Source organism: Chlorocebus sabaeus, chromosome 18 (genome assembly GCF_047675955.1).
Source record: "Chlorocebus sabaeus isolate Y175 chromosome 18, mChlSab1.0.hap1, whole genome shotgun sequence".
NCBI lineage: Eukaryota > Metazoa > Chordata > Mammalia > Primates > Cercopithecidae > Chlorocebus > Chlorocebus sabaeus.
In genome coordinates this window covers 66,931,920-66,959,354 of record NC_132921.1, presented here as the reverse complement: position 1 = coordinate 66,959,354, position 27,435 = coordinate 66,931,920, and the positions used below count along the sequence as shown (strand labels likewise).

At 39.6% G+C, this 27,435-nt stretch overlaps 2 protein-coding genes and 1 long non-coding RNA gene across 23 annotated transcripts in view; all 3 read left to right on the top strand.

Annotated features, from left to right (window-relative positions):
• Positions 1 to 17,212, top strand: part of EPB41L3 (erythrocyte membrane protein band 4.1 like 3) — a 238,929-nt gene extending 221,717 nt beyond the window's left edge. For 5 of the 21 annotated variants that reach the window (XM_073006458.1, XM_037982485.2, XM_007974579.3 and 2 more), the window contains exons 14-24: positions 1,809 to 1,844; positions 2,046 to 2,111; positions 2,587 to 2,778; positions 8,537 to 8,611; positions 11,413 to 11,535; positions 12,132 to 12,500; positions 13,235 to 13,366; positions 13,859 to 13,957; positions 14,433 to 14,513; positions 14,787 to 14,903; positions 16,090 to 17,212. In XM_073006458.1, coding sequence (XP_072862559.1) covers positions 1,809 to 1,844; positions 2,046 to 2,111; positions 2,587 to 2,778; positions 8,537 to 8,611; positions 11,413 to 11,535; positions 12,132 to 12,500; positions 13,235 to 13,366; positions 13,859 to 13,957; positions 14,433 to 14,513; positions 14,787 to 14,897 — 1,284 coding nt within the window. In that variant the 3' untranslated portion in view covers positions 14,898 to 14,903; positions 16,090 to 17,212. The remainder of the gene's footprint in view (positions 1 to 1,808; positions 1,845 to 2,045; positions 2,112 to 2,586; positions 2,779 to 8,536; positions 8,612 to 11,412; positions 11,536 to 12,131; positions 12,501 to 13,234; positions 13,367 to 13,858; positions 13,958 to 14,432; positions 14,514 to 14,786; positions 14,904 to 16,089) is intronic. The other 16 variants (XM_037982480.2, XM_037982489.2, XM_007974582.3 and 13 more) reach the window with 11 other exon arrangements.
• On the top strand, positions 8,618 to 11,406 carry LOC140709014 (uncharacterized). The gene is made up of 2 exons (XM_073006459.1): positions 8,618 to 9,084; positions 10,163 to 11,406. The coding sequence occupies exons 1-2, from the start codon at positions 9,004 to 9,006 to the stop codon at positions 10,952 to 10,954; spliced, it is 873 nt and encodes a 290-aa protein (XP_072862560.1). The 5' UTR covers positions 8,618 to 9,003; the 3' UTR covers positions 10,955 to 11,406.
• Positions 17,213 to 17,837: 625 nt separating the features above from the next.
• LOC140709013 (uncharacterized) lies at positions 17,838 to 24,346 on the top strand. Its single transcript, XR_012089335.1, has 2 exons — positions 17,838 to 19,374; positions 20,828 to 24,346. It is a non-coding gene; the product is annotated as an uncharacterized lncRNA (long non-coding RNA).
• Positions 24,347 to 27,435: the final 3,089 nt, after the last annotated feature.

Genomic DNA, 27,435 nt, shown 5'->3' with positions numbered 1-27,435 from the left:
CTTTCTTTAAAAATGCCAGAGTTCAATCCAAAACTTGAAAATCATAATTTAATGTTAAAGATGATATTGTTAAAACTATTATGCAGATTCTTTTAAGCAATCATATCTAAATCTATTACAAGTTGGTAATTTTCTTTGCCAACTATCACAAAGCTATACCTTGATTTTGTAAGAGTTAGTTACATGTAGCCACAGGGTAGTACATCCAGTAAATTTCATTGGAATCTTAAAGTGTGCTAAAAGGAAAAATATGTTAATAATAATACCTTAAACTTCTACGGTAGTTTTAAAATTTGTTATATAACATTTAAAGCATGCAAGGGAATACCTGTAACATAGGTAGATTATGAAGTTTGAAAATAAAATGAAAAGCTGTGAACCCCCATGCACTGAAGAATGGGCGTGTTACCAGCACATTAGCACTGTGTTTCAATTTCCTGTTTGCCCCGTGGTACTGATGAAACTCTTCCCCTTCTATAGGTGGCCAACACAACAGTGGTCAGTATAGAATATGAAGAGTAAGCAGTCTTGTCCCCAGTGGCAAATAAGAAGAGGGAGACCTAGGTAGACTAAATGATTTTCTTAAGGCCCCTGACTTGGTGTGATCCTTTTCTCACCTTGAATTTCATTCTGGGTCTCCTCTCCTAGCACAAGGGCATAATACCCAGTCCTGAGTCCAAGAGCCATAGTGACAGACACAGCTTTGCTGCTGCATACACATGTGGCTTGGCCTGCTTACTAATTACTGATACTCAGACAGCAGTCCAGGGATTAGACCGCTCCTTGAAATTAGAAAAACCAGGAGAATGAGGTGGCTTTGGGATAACTGTATTTTTTCAAATCTCAAAAATTGTCCCGTCTAAAATCTGTAAAAGAAATCATGCTGTTGTTGATAGTAGTTGATTTCTCTTTTTTAAAAAAAACTTTCTTACTTGCCCCATATTTGTCTTCTCCCCTCCCAAGTTTGTTCTTAACTATATACATTCAAGAAAATTGGCCAGGCATGGTGGCTCACGCCTGTAATCCCACCACTTTGGGATCACTTGAGGTTAGGAGTTCAAGACTAGCCCGTTGAACATGGTGAAACCCCGTCTCTACTAAACACACAAAAAATTAGCCAGGCGTGGTGGCGGGCACCTGTAATCCCAGCTACCCGGGAGGCTGAGGCAGGAGAATTGCTTGAACCCAGGAGGTGGAGGTTGCAGTGAGCCGAGATCGCGCCATTGCACTCCAGCCTGGGCAACAAAACGACACTGTCAAAAAACAAAAAAGAAAAAAAAAAAGAAAATCAAGGTCTCAAGAAACTTTAAATTGTGGGAACGTCCATGCAAAATTCTTCATAGTCTTTGAGCATGGGTTCTCTGGTCTACCAATTGGGAATCATAATTACTAACCTCATAGGGTGGGATTCATACACTGCACTTGAGCTCTCATTATTGTATCATCATAGCTATTCTTACAAATTTTCATTTTAATCTGGCTCCCCTCGCTTCCTGAACTATTTCTAATGTTCATCAAGAAAAACCTGCCACACCCTTGCTGTCACCCTCTCAACCACGTGTGTCTGCTGGTCAAAATGCCAAAGACCCACCAGGCAAGAACTCTTTCACTCCTCTGTTCCTATATTCTTATTAAGCTTCCTAATTGTGTGTGAGAATGTTGTGGTTTGTGTATAAGAAACAAGTGGCATCCCTATGCAAGAGCATACGAGTGCCCACATTTAGCAAGTCTGTGTAGACCATAGTTCTTCAATCTTAGAGTAAATTGCATGTAAGACTGTATTTCCCACTCTTTCTTGATGCTGGCAGTCGGACCAGGAGGAAGACGCAGAGCTCAAGGCACAGGTAGAACATTAAAAACAAAACAACAGCAACAATAAAAAAAAAACAACCAGTGTGTGATAAGTCGTTGTTTGTCTACAGCGTTCAGATCTTTCAGCATGCTCTGTAGCTGGTTACCATGTCGTTGGTGCAGTGTGTAGGTTGGCATTTGTTCCCTTGACGACTGTGTCCCTTACTTTTCCCTTTCTTCTCCACTTTTTTCAGAATAGTCTGATTAAACGAATAAAGGGTGAAAATGTGTATGTCAAACATAGTAATCTTATGTTAGAGGTTGGTATTGGTATATACCAGTGCATGTTTGTGTGTGTTGTTTTCTTTTAGTGTAATACCTCTGGGCTTGTGCTGTGATGCATGAACTGTGTGCTCATCTGTTAATAAGTGGGGATGACTTCTCAGCTTCTGATTCCTTATTCTCTCCTAGATATAGATCCCTTTTCCTGTATGTATATTTATTTTAATTCTCTCAGGATACATGTGAATGGTACTCTTTATAGTTTACCTTCCAAAATTCTTTTGGTATTCGTGTTTGTGTGAACTAGATTTTTTTTTTTTTTTTTCTGTTTCCTTTCCATGGGAAAATCACATTTTCACCAGAGTGTTTGTGGTAGTGCCATGAGCCTTGATCAAAATTTTGTTTTATTTTGACTACTAATAAGATTGACATTACTTTAAAAGCAAACAAAAGAGCTGAAAGGAACACACACGTGAAACGTTGACTGTTGGATACTTTGTGTTCTGAATATAGGAGCTAGAAAAAACTCAAGATGACCTGATGAAACATCAAACCAACATTAGCGAGCTAAAAAGAACCTTCTTAGAAACCTCAACAGACACTGCCATAACGAATGAATGGGAGAAGAGGCTTTCCACCTCCCCCGTGCGACTGGCCGCCAGGCAGGAGGATGCCCCCATGATCGAACCACTTGTCCCTGAAGAGGTCAGTAGTCAGGCTTGTGGTCAGATTCACATTCTGTTTACCTGCCTTCCTTCTCTACAGGGTGTGGAATTGCACTTGACAAGCTTCTGGGTAGAAAATCTCTTTTCCTACCTATGTTTAACCTGAGCTGAGATGCTCAGTGCTCCAAAAGAAAACTGCAAAAGTAAAATGATTAAAGTGGCTGAGGAGTGAGTAATAGCATCAGATGGTTCTTAGGGCAGGAAGCCGCAGGGAGACTGTCGTGAAAAATCAGCTGATTCTGACCATAAACCTAGATTTTATAACTGAGAGAAATCAGGGTATTCCCTTCATGATTGATACTTTTTCCGCATATGCTTTCTACTTTTGCATTGACAAGCACTCTGAATACTGATTCTCATCAGTTCTAAGATGAGGCCCATTGAGATTGTTTGACTAAATGATAACATGAAGTTGATAGCATTTCAGGACAATTTTACTCTGAGATATTACACCAGGATTTTATTGATATAATAAGAGTTTTGTTTGATTTTTATTTATAACTGATTATTTTAATTGATTTATATTAAGTTTTTTGTTTTTTGTTTTCGAGATGGTATCTTGCTCTGTCACCCAGGCTGGAGTGCAGTGGGGCGATCTTGTCTCACTGTAGCCTCCACCTCCCAGGTTCAAGTGATTCTCCTGCCTTGGCCTCCCAGGTAGCTGGGACTACAGCTGCCCTTCACCACACCCGGCTAATTTTTGTATTTTTAATAGAGACGGGGTTTCGCCATGTTGGCCAGGCTGGTACCAAACTCCAGGCCTTAAGTGATCCACCCACCTTGACCTCCCAAAGTGCTGGGATTACAGGCATGAGCCATCGCATCTGGCCAAATTTATAATCAGTTTCTAGTAGATGTTTTATGGGGAAAGTAGTGGCCAGAATTTTTTTTTTAAGTAAGGTTATTTCACACACTTTGGCTATACATTTAAAGAGATTTTTTTTTGAGACAGAGGTTTTTTATTTGTTTTTGTTTGTTTGTTTGTTTGTTTTTGAGATGGCGTTTCACTCTGTCGCCCATGCTGAAGTGTGGTGGCGTGACCTCTACCCCCTGGGTTTAAGTGACTCTCCTGCCTCAGCCTCTGGGGTAGCTGGGACTACAGGCATGCACCACCATGCCGGGCTAATTTTTTTGTATTTTTAATAGAGGTGGGATTTCAACATGTTGGTCAGGCTGATCTCAAACTCCTGACCTCAAATGGTCTGCCACCTCAGCCTCCCAAAGAAGCTCTTTTTAAATGTACAACCAAAGACTCTGAGGATTCAGCTGGTATTACTTCAGGGCTCCCATTGTGTGGGAACCAAAAATTACTGTAGTGCTAATTTGACTGTCTACTGTTAGGCACCATGTTGCTTTATCTCTGTTTCAAAAAAAGTAGTTTTTGAAAACTGCATCTTTTTTAGCATTGTATTGGTTAACCTCCTTTTCTGTAAGACCACTTTATTGGGAAATATTTGTTCAGGAAACGGACACAGAGTAGAACATTAAAACTTAGGCTTTGGTGAGAGAAAAATTATTTAAACAGTGTTCTATATGCAGTGCTTAAGTCCTTGCAGTAAAAATAAGAATTAAATTACACTTATTGTTGATCATGTTCTAAACCTTTTAAAGCTGTTTATCAAAAGTAATCAAGAACTCACTCTCACTATGTTCATGACAATCCCAAACCTAGCTAATAAAAAATAGGTCTATATCCATTTGAATTACTTAAAAAGGACCCTTTTATGCAGAATAAATGAAAAGTACAATTACCAACATATTCTTGTACCATTAAACTTCAGTTCCATTCAAACTACTGCGTTTCAAGAGACAAATTTCACATTCAGATTGATTTAAATAATAGTCCTTACAATATTAAGTTATGCTCTCATAAATTTTATTATAATTGGTTAAGTTTGGCTTACCCTATTTCTACTATCTTTTGGAAATAATTTACTGGCTGTAAAGATATCAGATACTGGATTAAATTACAAAAACACAAACTAGCCACCCCAAACAAAACAAAGCAAAGCAAAGCTAAATGCTAAGTAATGGCCACTTTGAATGAAAGTTTAGGGAACAACTTAGAGAATTTAAAAGGTGGTGCCAGTAAACAAGGGAACTTCATAAGTCTAGGTCGTTAGACTAGTAAGATAATTTTTTTACATCTGTAAAACCCTAAATGTGAGAGAATTAACATTTGATAAGCCCAAGGATGTTAATGATTTAAGGAGTGTTTTGAATATATTGAACTTTCCCTGGATATTAATGCTTTTTCTGTGTTAGGCAGAAAAACTGGAGAAGGCCAAGAAAGGATTTTTTCAACATCATTAAGGAAGAAAAACATGCCCTCTGCAGAATGGTAAAGTAGTTTGGTTATTTAAACTGGAGAAGAGCAAAGGCTGGTGTCCTCACTGCCTTCAGCGTCCGCGGGATTGTTTTCCAGTCCCTCAGTGCTCTGTCACACTGTGAATGGAGACATAGCAGAAAGAGCTTGACTAGATATAAAGAACTCGTTAGAAGCAGGGCTGATTAACCGTGCTTATCAAAGGAGCCCTGAAAAGCATCTCAAAGGAGCTTCAAGTCCCAGGGGAAAAGGGATCTCTTTAGGTGTCAGGGTGCTGTGCTCCCTATGACAGCAGGGCCAGGCAGAGTGACCTGTCTTCTCTTCTACTCTTCTCCAGGACCTCATAGTCATCCATGATACCGAGTTTATACTCCAATCGAGGGCCCTGTAGATAGCCTTCAGAACAAACCAGAAAGTTCTTTTGCTCTAAATTATTGCCAATTTCTATATTAAAACCATAGTTTCTGTTATTTTTGTGTGTGGAAAGCACAAAAGATAATTTTATCCTTCTTTTAGTCCTTTGTATGTTATGCACGTAGAAAACATACTGGTTTATAAATATATAACCAAAAGATTTTTATTTTGGAGGGGATATTTTTTAAAGTAAGTTACTAATTTGATATTACTCTATTTTGTAATAAAGCCCACTTCAATTAAACAGTGATCAACCAGTTTAGAAGGAAATCCAGTTACTTCTAAATGGAAATATTTAACTTAATTTTTAAAATTGACATCTCTAATAAAGTAGTGGTTATTTTGTGTCAGAATCAGAAAGAAACTTAGATTTGGTGACCCCAAACTTATGACGTCCCAAAGCTTAGTTGGTTGTGTTTTTGGTTTTTTTTGTCTCAGTGACAAAATGGTATTTTGAAGAAAAAACCTAAAGATCTTTTGAGTTTTAATGTGACCATCTTTTTTCTTTGTTTTGTTGTATCTATAGTAGTTGAATTGTTATAATAATTATTTCTATAAAATGCTACCAATTTATGAACAATTCAAAGAAAATTATAGTTAGAATTATATACAGCAAGCTAATAATGATGATTATGTCCTGAGAATTTTATGTTTGTTTCCTATATAAAATGGAAATTTGATTGCCGATTGTTTCAAGTTTCAGATATTTGAGTTAATAGCAGACAAGTAGCAAGGATGCCCCAAAGCAGCTAACTCTCATTTGCTTTAGAAAATAAACTCACACACAGGGCCCACCAAACATAGGAAGGGTAGGCATGTGGTATGTGCAGTGTGCCCAGGTTCATCCTCTGTCCACAAACCCTTCCCATGACAGGCTTTCATGATGCATCTAGGTCTTGTCCATGTTAGAGTTATATTCTTTAGTGGTTACTTGAATACCAAAAGTTCCCAAGTCACAATAAAAAAAGCAGTACCTACTGGTATGCATGCTGCACCAATATTGTCCTCTCTTTTATGTGAGTGCTAGTTTTACAGGTGTGTTCACTGTACAGTAATTCCTTAAGCAAGACGATTACTATAGTCAGTTCCCATGGTTTGCAAATTCTGTATTTGCAAATTTGCCCATTCCCTAAAATTTATTTGTAGAAACCTTTAATCACCCAACAGGAAATGACACTGGTATGAATTTTGTGTGCCAGTATAGGGCCTTGTTTTCCAATTATGATATTAAGATTAATAACTTATAATGTTTAAGTAACTAAATGAAATGGTTGGGCTATGTATCTGACTATATCCTAACCCCTAATAAAAGTGAATCTTTAGATCACCTTTTCTTTATCAGTACCTCTTCACTTCTCTATTTAATTAGACTAACTATATTGGGAGGTTGACCATCTATAGAATTACATTTTAAAATCTACTCCCTATGTTACCTGTTTATGTTATTGGACATACACAGTTTGGAATGTAGACACTGTTAATATTTTCAATTATAAGACATAGGCATTTTTTAAATTAGTTGGTTTCAGACACCAGGATATGCTGAAAACCACTGTTTTGCTGGGGGTTTTGTGAAGCTTTTATCTTAGGAATAATATTTAGCTCAGTGATTATAATTAGAGACCTAGCACTGTTATTCTGAAAACTACCTATAATTTTGACCTTTCCTTGCTGTTTCTCATTTCTGTTTGCAAAAGAGGCTATGATTAAAAGCAAAAAAAAAAAAAAAAAGAAAAAAAGAAAACAAAAAAGGAAAAGAAACAAAATCCGCATTTAATGATTCCACATGGTACATTTTATCTTTTCCAATACCGTCCTCCAAAATGCAGCGGGACAGAGATTTTTTTGTTTTTGTTTTCCTCCTCTGAAAATGGCTTATTTATTTCTCATTAGAAAGAGTCATTTGAGAATGATACTATCAAAATCTGTCAGTAGGGCCTGCAGAATATTCCGATGTTCCCCTACAATCTCTTGCAAACAAATGATTAAATGTAGTACTGGTAGATTTTTAGACAAAAAGAAATTTTAAATAGCTCTCATAAAATTACATTGTTTGTAATGATAAGATGTATTTTAAAAGTTTCATTTGTCTAGAAACTTCGAACTTTCCATCGTTATTTTTAAGTTAATCTTCCAAAATATCCTTTCTGTCCTTGCTCTGTGAAGTTGAACGCTTGGTTCAACTTAGGCTTGGTAGCTAATGTGTTGCCACCTGAATTGTGCCTATTTAATACTAGAGGAAAAAAACAAAAAGTAGTTAAAAAGCAAAAACCTAATTCCTAACATGAAATACTTAATATTTCTTAATTTTTTATGTTAAAGTATGAATTGATATACATAATTTTCCAGCAAGATATTTTGAAATTGACTTTAAAAAATTATTGACCATGTTATAAAAGTTCAAATAAAGCCATTGAGTGTTTTTTGTTTACTTGTGGGACAATAAATCAATCCAGCTAAGTATAACTGGGTTTATTTAAATTAGTGGCTAATGCGGTGACATTGTGTGCATTTCACTACTCTGTAACAGGCAGCACCTAAATAGGGAATACAGTAAGATGCTTGTCAGAAATAGAAGTCAGGCTTAATTCCTAACTTAAATTTTAAAAAAATGTCTTAATGTTTTATTTCAAATACCCACTTTTTAATACCAACATAAACATGGTTTAAATGCCAAGAATAAATGCCTTTATATTGTTCTTGTATGTTCTGTGTTTGTAGAAATGAAGAACATTTGAGTTATATAAACCCCGAAGTTAACCCCAAAGTTTCAGAAAATCTGAGCTCTTTGGAAAAAACTAAATTTTGAGGTAGTTTCAGATCATTTTTCAAATGCATAAACAATAATTTACTCCTTCAGGAAGAAAATGAATGAATATTATGAGAATATATGAGATGATAGATAGATAGAATACAATGAAAGAACTCCCTTCCTAACTTGCCTTTTTGGAAACTGTCTACTTCCTCTTCTCCAACCCAACCCCCTTTATTCAAACAGACCAAAGAAGAAACAGAGATTTCTGAAAAAGTTATATTTTTGCAGCAAGGAAGCGCTCCATTCCTTGAGTCTCAGGTAAAAACCAAACATAAAGGATTTTCCAGAAGAAATTGGTCTTCAGACTTCAGTGTCATTAAAATGTTTTTTAGTTTTTATTTTCCCTTTTAAATTTATCTTGTTTAAAACCAAGGTAGGTACATAATTTGGAGTTAGATTCTGGGGAAGGGAAAATTGAATTTTCTTAATATTTTAGTTAGCAGTTATGCATCATTTCTTTATGGCTTCTAATCCAAGCTGATTGTTCTCTGTATGTTGTCATTGACTTACTTTTGAATAATAATCTTGCCGAAATGTTGTTTTCCTGCCTGTTTTTACCTGTAGAGTGGTGCTAACTTAGATGATGTTGATTGATTGTGAAAGTTCTGAATTCTTATTGGTTTCCCCACTAGCCCAGTGTGATAAAGAAAATGCAGGAAGGAGACTCTGCTGACTCTGTCGTTACTTCTCGTCAAATAATTTTCCAGAAAACTGTCCCATCAACCCTAGAGGTTATTCTTTCAATTCATTTCATTTCATCTAGCAATAACATGTAGATCAACCGGTAGTGATTTTTTTAAAGGCACACGTATTTCTAGATTTAAGTTTTCAGGCTGTAATAAACACAGAAGTTTCTAGAAAACATCCTAGTTTAAAACGTAAACCAAGGCACTCACCTGGTTTGATATCTCTTTCCTCTGGTCACATTGTGTTCTGCCTCTCTGAATACAAAAGTTTGTTAGCTTTCATTTCTTTTGCCTTACTGGAACTAACACTAGAGAAAGTGAGAGAGAAACTCCTGAGCCAATGAACTTCACTTGTAAATAAGATTGGAGCAGGCACAGTGGCATGTGCCTGTAGTCCCAGCTCCTGGGGAGGCTGAGATGGGAGGATCACTTGAGCCCAAGGGTTTGAGGCTGACCTGGGCAACATAGGGAGACCCCATCTCTTAAAAAAAAAAGTAAGACTTGAACAATGTACAGATCACTACAAGAAGCTCTAATAGTGTCCCTTTTGTGGGAAGTATTTCATTACAATGCCTTGAACACAGTCACACTCAATATTTATTGAATAATAAGTGCTATCATGGATTCAATTCTCTATATAAGGAAACACAATTTACAAATATGGAAAATACTTACATAAATTTGTAGAATGTCAGGAAGTTCTTTGTAGGAACAACAGTATATGAAGTATAGATTATATTTAACAAGGAAAACTTTTTATCCCCACACACGTAAAGCTAAGTAACTTGTAGAACAACATCAATAATGTTATTTAATCTTGAAATATAAAATGATCCAAAATTTATCATAAGAACAAATCTGTTCTTCAAAAAATGTACTGCAAAGTATGTTCCAGTTTAAGTAAGTTGCAGCTCTACCTACCGAATGTATTCTGAGCTGAAGTTTCTAGTTTATCATTTCAGAGAAGAGATTGCAGCCATAATTATTAGATAATAACATGAACACTGTACAGTTCCATCACAGACCTGCATGTAGCAGTTGCCCTGGTTTTCTTAAAGGGTTCTTATTTTAGAAATGAGATACCATCAGAATTTCTAATTTAGCTTTTATATTTCAAATATAGGGCACAGAGGATTGGGTTATTGTAGACAAAATACCAACTGAGGTAGTTGATGGTGATTCGAAAAAGATTGTGACTTACAAGGTGGTGACCGTGAGCAGTAGAACTGGTGACCTCCCAGCCGACATATTAAAATCTGGCACTATTAAAATGCATAGCTTCGAAGACTTGGCTCGAGAAATGCAACTGAAAGAAGACAGCAAACAGAAAATATACACTCTAGGAAAATCCTATGACACTGTCTCCGGCAGAATTGTTACTATGACTGGGAAAGCTAAAGAGGGCGAGCAAGTGGGGCAGCCCTCCACTATGGAAGCACTTCAGAAAATGGAGAAAGAAATGTCAGAGTCCGTGAAGATCATTCCCGGCCTGGCAGAGTATGAGGTCCTGGAAGCCCTCGCCGATGAGAAATCCAGGAGAGGACCCGAAGTGCAGACGACAAAGCGGAAATTGTCCGAATCCCTGGCGCCCATCAAGGAGGCTGAGTCTCGCCGGCAGAGTCCTGAAGAAGATGACCTCGAGAAGGCTCCACAGCAGGGGAAGGACATGGCTGTCCTCCCTGGCCTGGAAGACAGACGCTTCAGCAAAACAGAGCAAGTGCCTGAGAGTGAGGTGTTAAAAGTGGGCCTCTTTGGTCCCCGAAGGAAGAGCCTGTCCGAATGGAGATATTCCCAGGAACCAGCCTTTACCGTTGCTACTGCTCATTACGTTACTGAGTCGTCCGCCTCCCGAGTAGTGGTAACCAGTGTCGCTCATTGGGGCCACAGTTTGCAATTCCAGCATGACAGTTTTTGAGGCAGTCCCCTTCCACCCCAAACCTTTCCGTTTCTCTTGCTGCCTGGCTTTATGTTGACAGCAGCCAACCCAGCTTTTTTATTTTTTTTCATGGTTAAATCAATACTGCAGTGCAAAGTCAGCATTAAAACACTTTCCATTTTATTTCCAGCTCCCCGTCCCCAAGATGTGATAGTGCTGCTGTGGCTTGCAATGAAGGGGAAAAAAAAAATTACCTGCTTAGATCGGCGCCACCCTGATCCTAATAACTCTCTCTGCTTTACCAAACAAGAGCAGCTGGTCACCCCAGTTTTCTGTTTTATTTCCCATTCTTTTCTGTTTCCAAACTCTCTGAGATTCCTTCATTCTTCCTCCTTCCTGTCTCTGCCTACGATTTTGTCTAACAAGCTGTGAATGTTTACGTGCCTGAGTTTGTGTCTCTCTTTTGTGCTTGACTCTGCCTTTCTTTGTTCACTCAGACTAAGCAGTCTTCTGGGGAAAAGCTCATGGATGGCTCTGAAATCTTCAGTTTATTAGAGTCTGCGCGAAAACCAACAGAATTCATAGGAGGGGTTACTTCTACTTCTCAAAGCTGGGTTCAGGTGGCCATTTGTTTTCGTCCTTGGTGTTTCTGAATGTGCCCACGTGCCTTTCCTTCCCCTTTTTTGGATGTGTGTGTGTGTGTTGCATCCAACTGGCTTTTGCCTTCAGCATCTCAAAGGTGTCTTCACTTTACTGTCCTTTGTGCCTGCTTGGCATATCTGTCACATGCCTTTAGTTGCATCTCAGGAATGTACTTCAGATATTCAAAAGGCGATCATATTGAGACCTTTTAATGGCATTTAATTTCTAAAGGCATTATATCTCACCAATTGAGTCTAAGACAGCAGCCAAAACCAACGTGAATGCGCTGCAATGCTTTGGTTTTTGTTTTGTTAATTGCAGTTTATCCCGCCTTCCGTTTGTTTTGCGATGTCCTGAAGCCGCCGGACAGGTTCCAGTGCATGCAGCAGGGGCAGGGGCAGGCATCAGAGATTGCGGTGGGAGGAGTGAAAGCTCATTGATACTTTTTGTCAGTGTTTCTGGTTGTAAGCACTTGATGCTGGCTTTAGACATCCTGGCGAGTGGCGGCTTTAGTTATTTTCTGACCTGTGGCTGATGGAAGGTCCCACTGATGCCGCAATCTCTTCCCATGCAGAAAATGGAAACCAAGACGGAGTCCAGCGGAATAGAGACGGAGCCCACCGTGCACCGCCTGCCGCTGAGCACTGAGAAGGTGGTGCAGGAGACCGTGTTGGTGGAGGAGCGGCATGTGGTGCACGCGAGTGGGGATGCTTCTTACTCGGTGGGAGACAGCGGGGATGCTGCAGCACAGCCCGCCTTCACGGGCATTAAAGGGAAAGAAGGCTCTGCCTTGACCGAGGGGGCTAAAGAGGAAGGAGGAGAGGAGGTCGCTAAAGCTGTCCTGGAACAGGAAGAGACAGCCGCTGCTTCCCGTGAGCGACAAGAGGAGCAGAGTGCAGCCATCCACGTTTCGGAAACTTTGGAACAAAAACCTCATTTTGAGGTAACTAGTAGTTAATGTTACTTTTATCACTAAAATAAAACTGAGATAGGATGCCTGGAAATTTAGATCAGCATAAAGGCGGAGCTAAGTTTCATTTTCGGCCTCTCCCATGTGTAGTGTATTTCTCCTCTCATTTCCTTCTTTCGTACCTGTTAGGAGTCTGCATGCCGATTTCCAACTTTGGGGTCACATGCAAACATATCTCTTAATTATTGATAATATATCTCCAGGAAATGGTTTCTACTGTCACTGAAATTATTATAATTGGCAGTAAAGTTGGGAAATGCAAAGTTGGCCAAGATATTAGAAAATGTGATACATTTATTTCTGATCAGTGCACTTTTCCAGAAGCACCAAAACCATGCTTGCCCAGGTCCTAAATGCCAGAACTTTATTCTTTATCCTCTTTTATTGAGATTCCTGAAGTATTTGGGGGAGTTAATGTCTCATTTTTAGTTTTTTCTTTCTAAGAAGTTATTAAACAGAGGACTTACTTTTTTCTTATTGGCTTTAAAATGTTTTTCTTTACTTAGAACATTTCATATAAAAATGCTGTAAGAGTCCAGGAGACTGTTTGACATGTGCATGTTGTATGCCTTGTTCCCCAGCTTCCTCTCCACATAAACATTTATTGCATACTAACCTGTGCTTATAACTACCAAAGAGGAAAAGGAAGACAACAGTGTGTTCATGCAAACTGTAACAGCCGCTCTGCTTACTTCCCTTTGGCACAGTCCTCAACGGTGAAGACGGAAACCATCAGTTTTGGCAGTGTTTCACCAGGAGGAGTAAAGCTAGAAATTTCTACCAAGGAAGTGCCAGTAGTTCACACCGAAACCAAAACCATCACATATGAATCATCACAGGTTAGATGTTCTGTGAAGACAGAGCCCTGGCTCCTCATTTCACCCCTCTGTGGCCTAGTGTGTTTACATAGAATTGCACGATATTTAATTCATGAGACTTAGAGGATCCAGCAACCAGACCATCTCTATTAAAAGTGATGCAATAATGGTCATTTTATTAGTGATGAGGGAGCAGCAGGTGACTTAACCAAGTCTTTATGTGTCTAGAAGTGTAGAAAAAGCCCCAAAAACCTGTTTCCCTAGCTGCAGAGAAAGAAAAATATTCACTCACCCATCCACCACTCACATTTCTGAAACCTTAGTTTTTTTAATGACAGTGATCTCTGGTTGCCCTTAGTTCTTATTCTTGGGAGGAGCTCTCAGACTCTGAAGAGCACATTGATTATGTAATAGGAGATAGTGAAATTGTCGTAATGCCTTAACTAACGTAGCCAACTTCTGAAGAGCAGGTGTGAGCACCTGGATGAGGGGTCTGTTCCTCTGCTGCCTTAGGTCGATCCAGGCACAGATCTGGAGCCAGGCGTGCTGATGAGTGCACAGACGATCACATCTGAAACCACCAGTACCACCACCACTACGCACATCACCAAAGTAAGTGGAGTGAGAACCCAGAAGAGGATTCCTTGAGAGTGAGCTGGAGGAAGGTGCTTGTTCAGAACTCCTCACAGGTTGGGCTGCACAAGCACAAGGTGGCTTGACGCTCAGGATGCCGGGGTAGCTGCAAGGGCAGCTTTTACAACCCCTAGATTTCTGATGCACTTGTCCTCATGGCCGAGTTCCCCTTTAGGGGTATACATTCTGATATCCTAAGCTTAATGCTTACTCCAGCCCTTGGCGTGTGGTAGGTGTTCCAGAAACACAGGCCATCCAGACCCAAAGGCCTCCACTCTGTCCTCACCTCTGGAATTAAAAATGTTAAATAACTGCCATAGAACTCTAATTTCAGTTCTCAAAGAATGAATGATGTCACTTAATGCCCTGTCAACATCTTCTGCCATTTCCTCCCTGAACCATGATGGTTTCTCCCATCGAGTAAATTCATAAAACTTCTCCTTGTGTCTTCTAGACTGTGAAAGGGGGCATTTCAGAGACAAGAATCGAGAAGCGAATAGTCATCACAGGGGATGCAGACATTGACCATGACCAGGTAGTATGTGTGAGATGGTGAATACCCTGGCAGAGAAACAAAGAAAAACCTGTTGGCCCTACAGTCTCAATGCTCTTCCTCTAGTCCAGCATGTATTCTGAAAAAAATCCCGAATTAACTTTCCAATATGTGATTTATGATTCCTTTTGTAATCATTGTACCTCATTTGTAAATTGTGGATATAGATCTAGCTCGTAAGTCTCCACCTCGCCACTGATCATGCATGTTCCACCTCCTTTTTGTTTCTGCCCTTCTGTGATTTCCCGGGGATAGGCGCTGGCTCAGGCAATTAAAGAGGCCAAAGAGCAGCACCCTGACATGTCAGTGACCAAAGTAGTGGTCCATAAAGAGACAGAGATCACACCAGAAGATGGAGAGGATTGACCAGAGGTAAGAGGTGACGCCGATTCTCTAGGCTTGCCTAGGCTGGCATGAGGCATGGGGTACTTCCCTCTCATCCTTCACCTGATCCCTCCTTTCCTCTGTTCTCTCACTGGCATTTGTCGGGCTGGTTACCAAGAGGATGGAGAATTGGTTTATGGGTTTCTCACATTTAGAGCTTCCATTCTTGTGGAGTTTTTGCATGCACTGCCAGTCAGAGGATAAAGGAAGAGCAGAGTCTATGCTTGTGTGGTCTTCCTGGCGTTCCCTTTTATTCCATGGCCTGCACTCTTTCATTATCCAAATTTGTAATGTCAAATTTGATTTTACTTGCCATGTGGCCTAATTGGAACTAAGGCAGTTTTGCTCTGAGAGGCTCAATTTGTGTGTTCCAAATACTAGGGAAATAATACATACCCTTTTCTCCTTCCGAGGGCAACATTATCCCATCGTAAGCTTTCTCTTCAACTATGTTTGATTATAGCCTGTTTATGCTTTGGTCTTTGGTTTTGTTTTTTAATTTGAAAGCTGAGCACTCACTTTCTTTTTGGATGTCTTACATTTCCTGTATTCTTTGGGATGATTTTTCTCCCTAGTGTAGCACTGTCTCAGGAGGAAGCAAAAAATGCAGTCTTGTGGTCCTTTAGAAAACAGACGCCTTTCCGGTGGTTGCTTGGCCAGCGCCATGAGCAGACTGTATCATCTGTGTGTACACAGACTTGTCATGCATACTAACCTGCCATGCCAGATCTCATGGGGCCGTCAGCGTTTCTGAGCGGGCTTTGAATGCTGAATGCAGCAGTCGAGCGACTTGCACAACTTGGTGATGTGATAAAACGTTTAAGAGATTTAATGTATCAGTAAGTTCTCTAACATCGGTTTAAGAAACAAATTGATGTGTGGCATCTCTTAAAAGAGGAATACAAAAACCACTCATTTTACTCAAATGAATAATATATTTTGGAAGATAGCAAAAAAAAAAAAAAAAATTTTCTTCCATGAGCTTCAGCCACGTGGGCATTGTTGTAATTACTTAAGAGAAAGCATATAATTGGCAGTGACTTAATGCAGGAATGTCGTGGCCTCTTGTCCAAATGAGCATTCGAACCTCCAAGATACCTTTTTTGTGCCCTTGATCTGAGAAAATCTTTCCGTTGTTTTCAAATGAGTAACTAATCCCATCTCTTTCTTGCAGGAATAACTTAGCTTGCACATGAATGCAGTCATGCAAACCGTTAGGAAAACCAGAGCCTATATGGAATTCCCTCTTCTAACCCAACTGACTTGTATCTGTCCATGGAAAATTTCAGTCCAGAAGAATGGACCTTGACCATTAATAAAGACACTGGCAGAGAGATCTTCCCATAATAAAGCAATCTGATTCAGCATCACTAAACTGATAATGCATGAAGCAATGATAAAATTACAAAAGAGCAGCGTTTTTAATTTTCACAAAATGTCTCAGTTTTCAGCTATACCTGCACGTTCATAACCAACAATATAAACCGTGATCTCATGTAACACATACACAATTCATGCCTTTCATAGTTTATTATTATTAAAGTCTAAACAAAATTGCAATTTCTTAGGTAACAAACCTTTTGTTTACAATTAGCGAAGATTACCCTCAAATGCTAGAAGCTGTCTAGGTCCGTCCGGTGTGTCAGATTTTCCCCAGGTTAGATGTGCCAATAACCAAGTTTATTCAGTAAACAACTTGTACTTGTTTCATCTGGTTTTATTACTCTCACCCATAAACATTAATGACTCTCTGACCCTCTGGAAATATTTAACGCTTCCAATCTTGCTTTGTGTATCTCATTTAATTTGTTATAAGGTAGTACTGATTTTAGCATATTAATGCGATTTCTTCCTTCTTGTTTGTTTGGTCTGTGTTCAATCCGGAGAGCTTTTCAGAGTTCCCTAACAAGTCCTAAATATGTAAATTGTCATTATTTTGGGAAGAAAAACCTGTATTTTTGTTAGTTTACAATATTATGAAATGTCACTTCAGGAGAACCTGCTGGGCTTCCTGTGGCTTTGTTTTCTTAGTTTCTTTTTCCGTGTATTTTTTAATTAATTTTTCTTCTTTTACTTGAAAAGAAAGTGTTTTATTTTCAAATCTGGTCCATATTTACATTCTAGTTCAGAGCCAAGCCTTAAACTGTACAGAATTTCCACTGTAATTAAAACTATTTAGTGTTAGTTATAAATAGCCTTCAAAAAGAGAGATTCTCCATTAAACGGTCACCTGCATCACAGCCCATGGTGAATGTATGTTTCTGCATAGCGAAATAAAAATGGCAAATGCACTGAAAGCTCTAAGTTTGTATGTTTAATAATTTCAGTATTGTATGTGTTTAGTCCAGAAGTAATATTTGCGTGACATCAAAGGCCTTATCATCTGCACTGTAGAGATATCCTGTCTTTACAAGATTAAAAAAAAAAAAAAAAAGAAAAAATTAAAAAAAAAACAGAATATGCAGTGTGCAGTGTCTGTACCCTTTGAGGGATTGAAGATGGGAACAAAATACATATATTTAAAGATTTGGTTGCCTGACAAGGCTTTAAAAGATACATCATTGAATCGCATCCTCGAAGTTTTAGGTTTTTTTGTTTTAAATAAGAAACAAGGCTCTGCTATAAAACAGGGCTGCTGGGTTGCTCAGCCTACAATCTCATGACCCATTTTAACAATCACTGCCTCTGTTATCCATTTCCTTCATTATATCCACCTCTTCCCAGCATATCTATTGCTCTGTTAAGTCAATGTCCACCCTAGTTATTTTAAAAAATCAACATGGAGTCTGGAATGCGAATTTGAAATTGCTTCTAACTTACAAATGAGTGTTACACGTTCCTTCCATGCTTTTTTTTTTTTTTTTTTTTTTTTTTTGGTCTTTCTTACTGCTTCAGATTAACTGATATGGGTGTTTACTCGTAGTAAAATTGGACTGTTTGATTAAAAAAAAGAAAAATTTTTGTGGCAGGCCATCAGTGCATGTAAAATTGTGTTCTCAGAAATGACATTTATTTTGACAAATAGTTCTTATCAGAGCTATGTAGCTCTGAAGGAGGGTGACAGAAGGATCTGACCCTCCCCCATGAGTGTGGCTATTAACACACGCATGCATGCACGCATATGCTCTGCTCAGGAAATGGGGATGGGACAGCAGAAAGACTGGCTCCGAGGGGCTTTGACATGCACTATCTCCACATCACTCCACTGTTGCTGGTACAGAACACCTTCCACTTGGTTTAATACCACAGAATTTCAGGGACATTAAAAGACATCTAACTTGATAACAAGAGGTCATTTCTAAGAGCAAACCTTACAAAGCAGTTGCTGTGAATAAAAACATTCATATGGGTGTTCTATTCATCCTGTTACATGAGCCGGAAACCTGGGAAACTTGGGCACCAGTGTCTTTCTCGCCCGTCATTTTCCCAGCCTGCCAATGACATTTCTTCACTGTCTCTTAAATCGAGCCAGAACACTATACCTAGATTATTCCAGTAGCTCACTGACTCGTTCCCACATTCTTACCCACATCATCCCAGTCCCTTACACCATAGCTTGCAATCTTTCAAGAAATACAAATGTAATCTTGTCACCCTTGTGCTTAAAATGTGTTTTTGGCTTTCTATTGCTCGTAGTACCAAGGCCTCAATTCTTTTTTTTTCTTTGACCTTTAGATTGAGAGGGCACATGGGCAAGTTCGTTGCATGGGTATATTGCATGATGCTGAGGTTGGGGTATGATTTAACCCATCACCTAGGTAATGAGCATAGTACCCAATAGATAGTTTTTCAACCCTTGCCTCCCTCCCCCATCTCGTAGTCTGCAGTGTCTGTTATTCCCATCTTTGTGTCCATGTATGCCCAATGTTTAGTTCCCACTTACACATGAGAACATGCAGCATTTGGTTTTCCGATTCTGCATTAGCTCACTTACAATAATGGCCTCCAGCTGCATCCATGTTGCTGCACAAGATGTGATTTTGTTCATTTTTTATGGCTGTGTAGTATTCCATGGTGTGTATGCAGCACATTTTCTATCCAATCCACCATGGATAGACACACCTGGGTTGATTCCATGTCTTTACTATTGTGAATAGTGCTGTGATGAACGTATGCATGCATGTGTCTTTATGGTAGAACGGTTTCTATTCCTTTGGGTATATCCCCAGGAATGGGATTGTTGGGTTGAATGGTGGTTCTATTTTTAGTTCTTTGAGAAATCTGCAAACTGCTTTCTACAGTGACTGAACTAATTTACCTTCCCACCAACAGTGTATAAGGGTTCCCTTTTCTCCACAGCCCACCAACATTCTTTTTGTTTTTGTTTGTTTTTTGAGATGGAGTCTTGCTCTGTCACCCAGACTGGAGTGCAGTGGCGCTATCTCAGCTCACTGCAACATCTGCCTCCCGGGTTCAAGTGAGTCTCCTGCCTCAGCCTCCTGAGTAGCTGGGATTACAGGTGCGTACCACTCACGCCCGACTGATTTTTGTATTTTTAGTAGAGACGGGGTTCCATCACGTTGGCCAGGCTGGTCTCGAACTCCTGACCTCAGGTGACCCGCCTGCCTTGGCCTCCCAAAGTGCTGAGATTACAGGAGTGAGCCACCACACGTGACCTTTTTTTTTTTTTTTTTTTACTTTTTAATAGCCATTCTGAATGGTGTGACATGGTATCTCATTATGGTTTTGATTTCCATTTCTCTGATGACTAGTGATGTTGAGCATTTTTTCATACGTTTATTGGCCACTTGTATGTCTTCTTTAGAGAATTGTCTGTTCATGTCCTTTGCCCACTTCTTAGTGGGGTTATTTTGTGCTCGTGGATTTATTTAAGTTCCTTGTAGATTCTGGACATTAGACCTTTGTCAGATGCACAGTCTGTGAATACTTCCCCCATTCTGTAGGTTGCCTGTTTACCCTGTTGGTAGTTTCTTTTGCTGTGCAGAAGCTCTTTAGTTTAATTAGGTCCTACTTGCCAATTTTTGTTTTTGTGGCAATTGCTTTTGAGGACTTAGCCATTAATTCTTTGCCAAGAAAGGCCTCAATTCTTCTAAACTGGCCTGAAGCCTTGCATGGACTGGTTGCTCCCCACCTACTTCTCCAGCCACAGATGCAACAGTGTGTCCGCTTACTCTGGGATCCCTGTCCCCCTCCACTGCACTGGTGAAGTGCTGGAACTATTCTCATTCCTGTTTTACTGGGCCTCAAATTTTGTAGATCTGAGCTCAAATGTTCCCTTTCTGATTTTACAGATCAGCTTTCCCTATTAGATAACTTTCAAAGCAACATTTTTAGTAGAAAATTTCATGATTGTAATTTTTATTTATCCACCCAATTCTTTGAATGAATCTCTTCTGCATGCCATGGGTCTCACAGATGGCCCACATCCAAACATAGTGCCTCTATAAGTGGTGCTCAATATTTGTATGAATGAATGAACAAATTGATAAAGGTTACTTTGCTAAGATAAATTTGAAACAACAGTTTTTTTCTGAGTTTTCTCTGAAGCCCAGCAAGTGTGGGGGAGTGGCTCCCCATGGAAACAGTTCCTATTTCAGGTCCCTCAGCAACTCTCATGATTATGCCATTGTCATTGAGTCAGTCGCTAGGAGTCACCCCCTCAGTAAATACGGTCTCTCCCAGAGATCTGGCATTAGACTGGACGGGTTGGGTTCAACTCTGATTAGAAGGGGTTACACATTAGTTCACGTGTACTGATGTCAGCCTCCTCCGTTCAGTTGACATCCGGTTGAGGTCTGTTATTATTGAGCTCTAAATTTTAAGTATATTTGAAAGTGGTCTTGGAAGCTGGAATTGCCCTATTTCAAAGAGTCAAATTGTAAATTTCACTAGATACACCATTTGTGAATAATGGAAGTCTTAACCACTTCATAATATCTTTCTTTCTCAAGGTCATTAATTCTTCAGTCTGGGCATAGCAGAGGTAACAGAGTAAGTAATACAGGCTTAAAACCCTGGGGTTAGTTTCAACCCCTTTATTTCCTTTGCAATGTGAAAGATGCGTTACATGTAACCTTCCTTTACCATCCTACTTTAAGCCCTCGTATCTCTCACCTGGACTGTTGATCGGCTGCTAACTGGTCTCTAGGTTCCATTCATCTACTACCACCACCCTGCCCCGACCCCCGCCCCCCGCGCCCTGAGTTCTTTAGGCTGCTCATTTGTCATTCTTAAAGGTGCCATCATAACACAACTAAAAAATCCTTTGGGGATATACCCCACTCATTCCCTAAGACTCAATTCTGAACTCCTAAACTTGAGTTAAAACTACGTATCATCCTGTATCCCACCTTTCTTTCTGCCGCATTATACAAGATGAACTTTATACTTCTACTAACATGACAGATACACCAACAGTCATAGCAGCATTATTTACAGTCAGTGGTGAAAACAGCCCAACAGATGAATGGCTAAACAAACACACAATGGAATCTTATTCAGCCATAATGGAGAATGAAGGTTTTTCTGTTTTGTTTATTTGTTTTGAGACGGAGTATCACTGTTGTCCAGGCTGGAGTGCACTGGCATGATCTCGGCTCACTGCAGCCTCCACCTTCTGAGTTCAAGTGATTCTCCTGCCATAGCCTCCTGAGTACCTGGGATTACAGGTGCACACCACCACACCATCTAATTTTTATATTTTTAGTAGACATGGGGTTTTATCATGTTGGCCAGGCGGGTCTCGAACTCCTGACCTCAGGTGATCCACCTGCCTCGGCCTCCCAAAGTGCTGGGAGCCTCCCAAGTGCTGGGATTACAGGTGTGAGTCACCGCTTCTAGCCGAGAATGAAGTTCTTATATGTGCTACAACAAGGATTGCCCTGAAAACTTACACCAAGTGAAATAAGCCAGACACAAAAGGACAAATACTGTATGGTTCCACTTCTATGACTGTATGGTCCACTTCTATGACTGTATGGTTCCACTTCTATGACTGTATGGTTCCACTTCTATGACTGTATGGTCCACTTCTATGAGGTGCCTAGAAGAGTCAAATTCAAAGAGAAAGGTTGTGGTTGCCAGGGGCTTCCAGGAGGGAAGAATGGGGAGTTACTGTTTAATGGGCCTAAAGACTCTTGGATGATGGAAAAGTTTAGGAAATAGTAGTGATGGTTATACAACATTGTGAATCTACTTAATGCCACTGAAGTGTACACTTAAAAATGGTTAAAGTGAAAAACCTCATGTGATATTTTACCATAATAAAAAAAGTACATTTGTTGTCTCAACAAAGAGCCTTCCAAAAGTTCTTCCTATCAAGATTGATGCGGGCCAGCCCCACCATGTGCTCCATGGTCCCATCCAGCTTGATGTTCTTATTAGCATCAGAGAAAAGCCTCTTTCGTGGAAGGTATGACCAAGAGAAAAAAGACTATGCAAGATGGAATTTTTTTAAAAAAAGGAAAAACTCTTACGAATAGCCTCAGATCAGAGAGGACAGCATATCCATGAAAAAAGATCAGAGAGCTACAGAGGAGCATTCAGAGAACAAAGAGCTTTTACAAATTGAAACATACTGGCAGAAATGAAAAATTCAGTAGAATACTTGGGAATTTGGGGAAATCTAAAAATGCAGCAGGAAAAAAAATTGAAAAAAAGATGCAAAAAAAGATAAAGGCAAAGCATTCTAGAAGAAGCATACAAATAGCTGGAGTTCCAGAGAGTGAAATGGTCGTCACCATTATCAAAGTTCCCAGCTTTGAAGTCGTGGGTTGGTTTTCAAGTGGCAATAGAACGTACCCTTTCTTTCCACTGCTAAGTTCATGCTGGCTGCCCAAAAGATACTTGTTCAGGGGAAGGTACGTCGGTGGTAAAAACTAAAAGGCAAAGAAATGACTAATGGAAAAGTCAGAATGGTCGTTACTTCTAAATCAGGGAAGGAGGGTTGTGATAAGGGAGGTTCCCACTGGGCTTTCTGAGGGTATTAGGCAGGAGTATTCCTTAGGTTACTTACTGTTCTTTCACCTCTATGCAAACCTTTTTCTCTGTCCTGTGTTTAACTTCAAAAATACATATTTTTAAACCCTCGTTGTCTTCTATTGTTGAGACAGGGTCTCACTGTCGCCCAGGCTGGAGTGCAGTAGTGCAGTTATGGCTCACTATAGCCTCAATTTCCTGGGCTCAAGTGACCCTCCCATCTCAGCTTCCTGAGTAGCTGGAACTGCAGGAACATGCCTCCACACCTGGATAGTTTTTGCATTTTTCATGGAGACAGGGTTTCGCCATGTTGCCCAGGCTGGTCTTAACCCCCTGGCTCAAGCCATCCTCCCGCCTCAGCCTCCCAAAGTGCTGGGTTTACAGGTGTGAGCCACTACACTCGGCCTTCTTTTACTTTTATGAGAGGAAATACATCCCAGGACTAAAGAAACATGGACTAAGAAACAAGTCCTGGTTAAAAGCGTGAATGCGTCAATGATTAGATTTGAGATCTTAAAAAAATAATTGACTTCATTTCTCTGAGTCTCAGTTCACTTATTCATAATGAAGAAGTTGTACTAGCTGATCCCCAAATGTTCCATCGAGTTTCACGTTCGATGATGCCAGCTAAGCTGTAACTGAAAATGATGGCCTAGGAAGTAGGCCCTTTCTGTCCCAGGCCTCTCACCACAAGGCTATTAGTGATGCTCAAAAATCAGAGAAGATTCAAGCTCAAAAGAACCTTTAGGACCATGGAGTTCAAGCAGCTCACAAAAGCAGTCCTTTAACATTGCCTTTGTCCCATGGAAATATTCTAAGTTACAGTCCTACAATGGAATGGAAATGGGTTTCTGAATACAGACACACACACACAGAATAGCCTCTCAAGTTTCTTGGAGATAAATGTAATCTGTTAGAGACTGGCCTATATTGCAAGTTTAGGAATATTGTTTCCATGTTACAAGTTTAAGGAAAAGTTTATCTGCCACAAGAATGCATGGATTTCTAGAGCACCCCATACCATAAGGAGGAGCCGGAATATTTTCCAGCTGAATTCCAGTCTTACTCATTTTCCTTGAATGATACTGAAATCTAAATGATCCTTGAACACAAGCAATGACAAAGAAATACAAATGTCCATGTGGTGTAACTTTCAACAATCACATTGGCCAATATGATTCTAATTCTAAGCTTTGCTGAGGATGCCAAGCAGAAGCCACGTGAGCACACTGCTGGTAAGAGTCGACATTGGTGATTTGGAGTAAGATTGATACCGATATAGAGTCTTAAATTGTGCAAAGTTCTCAGCCCAGCAAATCCAACTCCTGGTATTTTTCCCAAAGACACAGAGGTATACGGCAGTTAATGTACAAGGATGAATAGCTCAATGTTGCTTATAAAAACCAAAAAGTTTTAAGTGATCTAAATACCAAAATGGAAATCTGTAAATAAATCATGGCATTACATAAAATAGAATACAGTGCAACCAAAAATTATACAATAGGCCAGGCACGGTGGCTCATGACTGTAATCTCAGCACTTTCGGAGGCCACGGTGGGTGGATCACTTGAGGCCAGTTCAAGACCAGCCTGGTCAACATGGCAAAACCCTGTCTCTACTAAAAATACAAAAATTAGCCAGGTGTAGTGGTGGGCACCTGTAATCCCACTTAATTGGGAGGCTGAGGCAGGGGAATCACTTGAACCTGGGAGACAGAGGTTACAGTGAGCCAAGATCATGCCACTGCACTCCAGTCTGGGTGACAGAGTGAGACTCTGTCTCAAAAAAAAAAAAAAAAAAAAAAATTGTAGAATACCAGCCTGATAGAGAAAATCATCTTAATATGTTCAATGAAAAGGTGAATAAATGAGTTTATTCATGATGGTGTTAATTAGGTACAAAAGCTTATCTCTGCACAGAACATGCCTGGGAGAATGTATACCAAAATGGTAGCAGTGATTTTTCTCTGAGGAGAGAGTGTATAGTGATTTTTTTTCTTCTTTTCGCTGTTCTGTTTTTGTAAACTCTTGTTCTAGGCAAAGTTTCTTCAAATGTTTATCACCATTATTATATTTTTTTAAATAGTTTAAGAAATAATGTCAATAATTTTATCTAAGAACTGAGAATAATGGAGAGTGAGAGATATGTAAATGAGAAGAAAATTGGAAAATTGACTTTTCCCAGAACTTCAAAGTCATTATTACAATCTGCAGATGTTACAAATGCTTTTGTTAAATGCTTACTTCCGTAGCCACCTTCTAGTTAGAATGGTGATAGATTAGTTTCTATTACAGACAATGAAGTTATTTATAGTAATGCTTGATGCTAGATCTTTACAGATATAGAGCTTCTCCTTGGATGCACATTAGCAGTTTAGTCTGTGCATTTACTTTTTAAGGGTGTTATTTCATATACTGTTTAAGTAATTTTGTGTCACCGCAGTATAATTGAAGATTCTCTACATTTGCTGAGTGTTTACCTCCCTCTATATAAAGCTATCACTGGCCCTGTTTCCGTTTGATCAAACATGACCTTAAAAAAGCAAACAAAAACCATAGACTCTGAAGGCAGCAATCCTGTTCTTTGTCACTTACTAGCTCTGATACCTTAGGCCAATTATCTAGACACTCTGAGCCTCAGTTTACCCGCAGTTATAAAAGGAAGCGTAGCCAGCTACGCAGGTGGTTGTAGATGTAATGAAACCCTTCAGCTATATGAGAAAGTATATGAGCAAGTAGGAAATTCTTTGCAAAATGTGGAATGGTAGTTTGATGTAGTAACAGTATTTTTCCTTCTCTCTCCTCAACACTGTGCATCACTTATCTGTATATGAGAACTCAAACTGGTTTATCTCAAGAATAGCAATTGCCTCTGTTTAAGAAAAAGTAGCCCTAAGCTTGAGGAAGTTCAGTTCAGAAGCTGCCAAATCCTTTTCTTGGGGTGTAATTCAAGTGATATGACTGTATCTAGGATCCTTCCCTGTAGCAGGGTCAATGTTCACTTTATACAGGGACAGAAAAGAAATGTATGATTACTTATATGTAGGTGGTTCATGCTGTTTTATGGTGAGAGTTTAATATTGTCAGTGAAATGGTGAATCTGAGTTGGCTGGCACAATGCCTGGCCATATTAAACAGGTAGTACATGTGCACTGTTTATAAATCCAAAACCTAAAAATGCAAGATCCTATGATTATTGCATTGCATATTGAAATGCATATATATAGGGGATTGCATATATTTGTGGATTAGAAATAATGATTTTCTATATAAGGGTGTATAATTACCTTAACACATTTTGTATAACTATACAGAGAGTTGACAAGTGATCACATTCCAAAATATGCAGAACATTTGTGTACTTGGCTGGATTCATGTCAGATACCTTTTCTGGGAATGCTTATTGAGGACTGAAACAGAAGGGAGTCACAGGCTGCATAGGAGCTGCAGCCTTCAGAGCTGCAGGTCTTCAGCCTAGCTGCATGTTAGAATTGCCTGAGGATTTCCTTCAAAATTCTGAAGCCTAAGCTTCATTCTGGAAGTTCTGAAGTAGTTGGTCTGGGAGTGGGGCCCAGGCATTACTATTTTTAAAAGCCCCACATATGAATCTAATGTGCAGCAAAGGTGGAGAATCTGGTTGTTCTGAAACCTGACCATGCATTCGAATCACCTGAGGGCTTGGCAAAATCCCGCCCTGCCTCCAGCCCCAGATTCCTGATTCAGGAATTCTTGGGCAAGGGCTGAGAGTTATCATTTCTAGCAAGGTCTCAGGTGCTACCGATACCACTGGTCCTGAGACTACACTTTGAGAACCACTGTCCTAGTGGAAAGAGCACTGATTTAGGATCCAGCGGAGCTTAGTGACAAATTTCTTGATCTACTGTGATTCAGTTTCATCTTTGAAAGAAGATGAACTCATTAACTCATCCACATACAAGTTACTGTAGAGATTTATTGAGACAATATTCTGAGTCACCATAAGGAATGTTTCAAGTGCCAAAGGCTTGCATTCCGTGATCTCTCCATGTACCAGGAGTCTGAGATCAAATGGGGGGAATCCCAGAGGCACTAAGAGAACATAGATGACAAAATGATGAAAGCAGCAACTGGTCTGCCATCAGTGATGATGGGAATAATGGCTCCAGTAAGAGAAGTGGTGCCTCACAGAGACACTAGGCATCACCTTGAAAACATTGATAAGAGTAACTGAAGTAACAAAAAGTCGGAATTTTCCAAGGAGGCACCAGTAATAATCAGAAATATTGTAATGATACCAAAAAAAGGGCTTCTGTGTTCATTTGTTGTAATCACCCTAAATAGGCCTTAAATGTAGGCTCTTCATAAAGCCTTAAAATAAACTAATGTGCAAAAGAATGAATCATGGCCACTTATAAAGATGTTTGTAAAGAAGAATGTGGGAGAACAAAAAAATCAACATGCAATGTAATGAACTAGGAGGTATAATAATGGTGAGTGGAAAACGGGAGCCCGGAGAAGAAAGAGCCTCCCTAGGTGGGATGGAAGACGTGACATTGGAAGTGGTACTTGAAGGATGTATAGTGCTCACCAGACACCAAAGGAGG

What these genes read in the sequence shown, in the direction of transcription:
- LOC140709014 (XM_073006459.1), top strand. Translation starts at nt 9,004, where the DNA reads ATGCAGGAAGGAGACTCTGCTGACTCTGTCGTTACTTCTCGTCAAATA. An exon ending in CTGTCCCATCAACCCTAGAG is followed by an intron (nt 9,085 to 10,162) that starts GTTATTCTTTCA and finishes TTTCAAATATAG; the next exon opens with GGCACAGAGGATTGGGTTAT.